The sequence below is a fragment of the Mandrillus leucophaeus genome, unplaced genomic scaffold, assembly GCF_000951045.1.
Source record: "Mandrillus leucophaeus isolate KB7577 unplaced genomic scaffold, Mleu.le_1.0 Scaffold8, whole genome shotgun sequence".
Classification (NCBI taxonomy): domain Eukaryota; kingdom Metazoa; phylum Chordata; class Mammalia; order Primates; family Cercopithecidae; genus Mandrillus; species Mandrillus leucophaeus.
In genome coordinates, this window is record NW_012108696.1 from 89837 (window position 1) to 92407 (window position 2571).

Consider the following 2571-nt stretch of genomic DNA (forward strand, 5'->3'; position numbering starts at 1 on the left):
AAAAAAAAAAAAAAAAAAAAAGATGGAGTCTTGCTCCATTGCCCAGGATGGAGTGCGGTGGCCCAGTCACAGTTCACTGCAGCCTCGACCTCCTGGGCTCAGCCTCTCGAGTAGCTGGGACTCCATCCAGGTGCATGCCATCATGCTTGGCATTTATTTACTTATAAATGAGATGGCATCTCGCTCAGTTGCCCAGGCTGAACTCAGCTCACTGCAACCTCTGCCTCCTAGGTTCAAGTGATTCTCCTGCCTCAGCCTCCCAAGTAGCTGGGATTACAGGCATGCACCACCACTCTTGCCTAATTTTTTTTGTATTTTTAGTAGAGATGGGGTTTCCCCATGTTGGCCAGGCTGCTCTCGAACTCCTGGCCTCAGGTGATCCAGCCACCTTGGCCTCTCAGAGTGCTGGGATTACAGGCATAAGCCACCATGCCCAGCCTATGCTTGGCTAATTTTTAAATTTTTCATAGAGATGGCATCTCGCTATGTTGCTCAGGCTGGCCTCTAACTCCTGGCCTCAAGTGATCCTCCCAGCTCAGCCTCCTAAGTAGCTGGGGTTACAAGTGTGCACCACCACACCCAGCTAATTTTTAAAATTTTTGTAGAGACGGGGTCTTGCTCTGTTGCCCAGGCTGGTCATGAACTCCTGGGCTCAAGTGATCCTCTCGCCTCAGCCTCCCAAAGTGTTGAGATTACAGGTGTGAGCCACCGCATCCCCTCACGATGATGTGTTTGCTGCCCTGGCCTTCCAGTCCTCCTCCCCAGCCCCATCCCCCCAGCCAATGCCACCTCACGCTGCCCACTCACCTCTGGACCCCTCGGCCTCCACGCCCACACGGTCCTCCTTGACAGCCGCAGCCAACTGAGCCTGGGCAGCCAGGGCTCCAGAGAGGGCGAGCAGCCCCGTAGCACTGCCACCCACCAGCCCGGCTGGGCGGGGGGTGAGGGGCACAGGGGGTGCGTGATGGGACAGCGGCTGGAGCTGCTGCTGCTAGAAAGGAGGGAGGATGGGCCGGGGCAGGGGGCAGCGGGAGCCCAGCAGTCCCCAGGCCAAGAGGTAGACACAGGGGACGGGACCCAAGCACAGAGTGTCCCTGGGATTCCCAGGACCGCTGGAGCCAAGGCCCACACACCACCCCCAGCTTTAACACCTCCTGGGCGGGTGCCAGGGACCTGGGAGTGGGTGTCTCCCCATGGCGGGGCAGGGGCTGGAGAGACTCACCCCAATGAGGCTGTTCAGTTCCCCAACGGTGACCTGCTTGGCGCGCTCTACGGCCTGGAGCACCTGCTGCTGATGCTGGCGGGTGGAAGGGACCAGGTAGAGGGTACACTGAGCCCCTGCTCACGCTGGTGGTGCCCTTAGGGGCCTGACCTCTCCCCGCCACCCTCTCATCTTTGCCCCAGTACTTCCCATTTCTCTTTTATCTTTTTCCCCCTCACTCTCTCCCTTTCCTTTTGGAATTTTGAAATAAGCACATGCAGAAAGAAACGAAACCTAACTGCAGTTAGAATCATTACAAATGAGGCCGGGCGTGGCGGCTCACGCCTGGAATCCCAGCACTGTGGGAGGCCGAGGCGGGCGGATCACCTGAGGCCAGGAGTTCGAGACCAGCCTGGCCAATATGGTGAAACCCCGTCTCTACTAAAAATACAAAAATTAGCCGGGCGTGGTGGTGCATGCCTGTAATCCCAGCTGCTCGGGAGGCTGAGGCAGGAGAATTGCTTGAACCCAGGATGTGGAAGTTGCAGTGAGCCAAGATTGTACCACTGCACTCCAGCCTGGTGACAGAGCGAGACTCCATCCCAAAAATAAAAAATAAAAAAAAAATAAAAATAAAAATCATAGTCTCTCCTTCAGGGCATTGCAGACATTTGGGGCTGGATCATTCTCTGGGGCAGGGCCGCTCTGGGCACTGCAGGGGGCTGAGCAGCACCCTTGACCTCCACCCACTCCAATGCCAGGGGCACTCCCCAGTTGTGACAACTACAGACGTCTCCTGGTGGTTTAAAAAAAAAAAAACCAATGTAATAAATCAGTACCACGGACTCCCCTCCTAGGTTAAGGAACAGAAAGTACCAGACTCCAGGGTTCCCCTACACTCCCTGCCATCAGAACACCCTCCCTTCTCCACTTTCATGACAATAATTTCTTTGTTTTTCTGTATAATTCTGCCTCCTACGATCGCCTTCCTAAACCTGCTTGGATTTGTCCGTTTTGAACTACGTTGTGGGCTCATTCTCTGTGTTCCCTTTGGTGTCTGGCCTCTCTCAGCGTAACATTTTAAGCTTCTTCCATGATGTGGTGGGTGGCGGCAGCGCGTTCAGCTCTCAGAGCTGCGGGACTCTGCCACAAGAAAATGTTCTATCTGGGCCGGTCGTCGGGGCAGCGCACACCTGTAATCCCAGCACTTTGGGAGACCAAGGCAGGTGGATCACCTGGAGGTCAGGAGTTCAAGACTAGCCTGGCCAACATGGTGAAACCCCATCTCTACTAAAAATACAAAAAATTAGCCAGACATAGTGGCGGCTGCCTATAATCCCAGGTACTCCTGAGGCTGAAGCAGGAGAATC

The 2571-nt window shown here is 55.1% G+C and overlaps 1 protein-coding gene across 1 annotated transcript in view; it reads right to left on the bottom strand.

Annotated features, from left to right (window-relative positions):
• The window catches only part of TLE2 (transducin-like enhancer of split 2), a 40962-nt gene that overhangs the window by 22197 nt on the left and 16194 nt on the right, over nt 1-2571 (bottom strand). Inside the window, 2 exon segments of the mRNA XM_011967325.1 lie at nt 808-991; nt 1223-1297. Coding sequence (XP_011822715.1) covers nt 808-991; nt 1223-1297 — 259 coding nt within the window.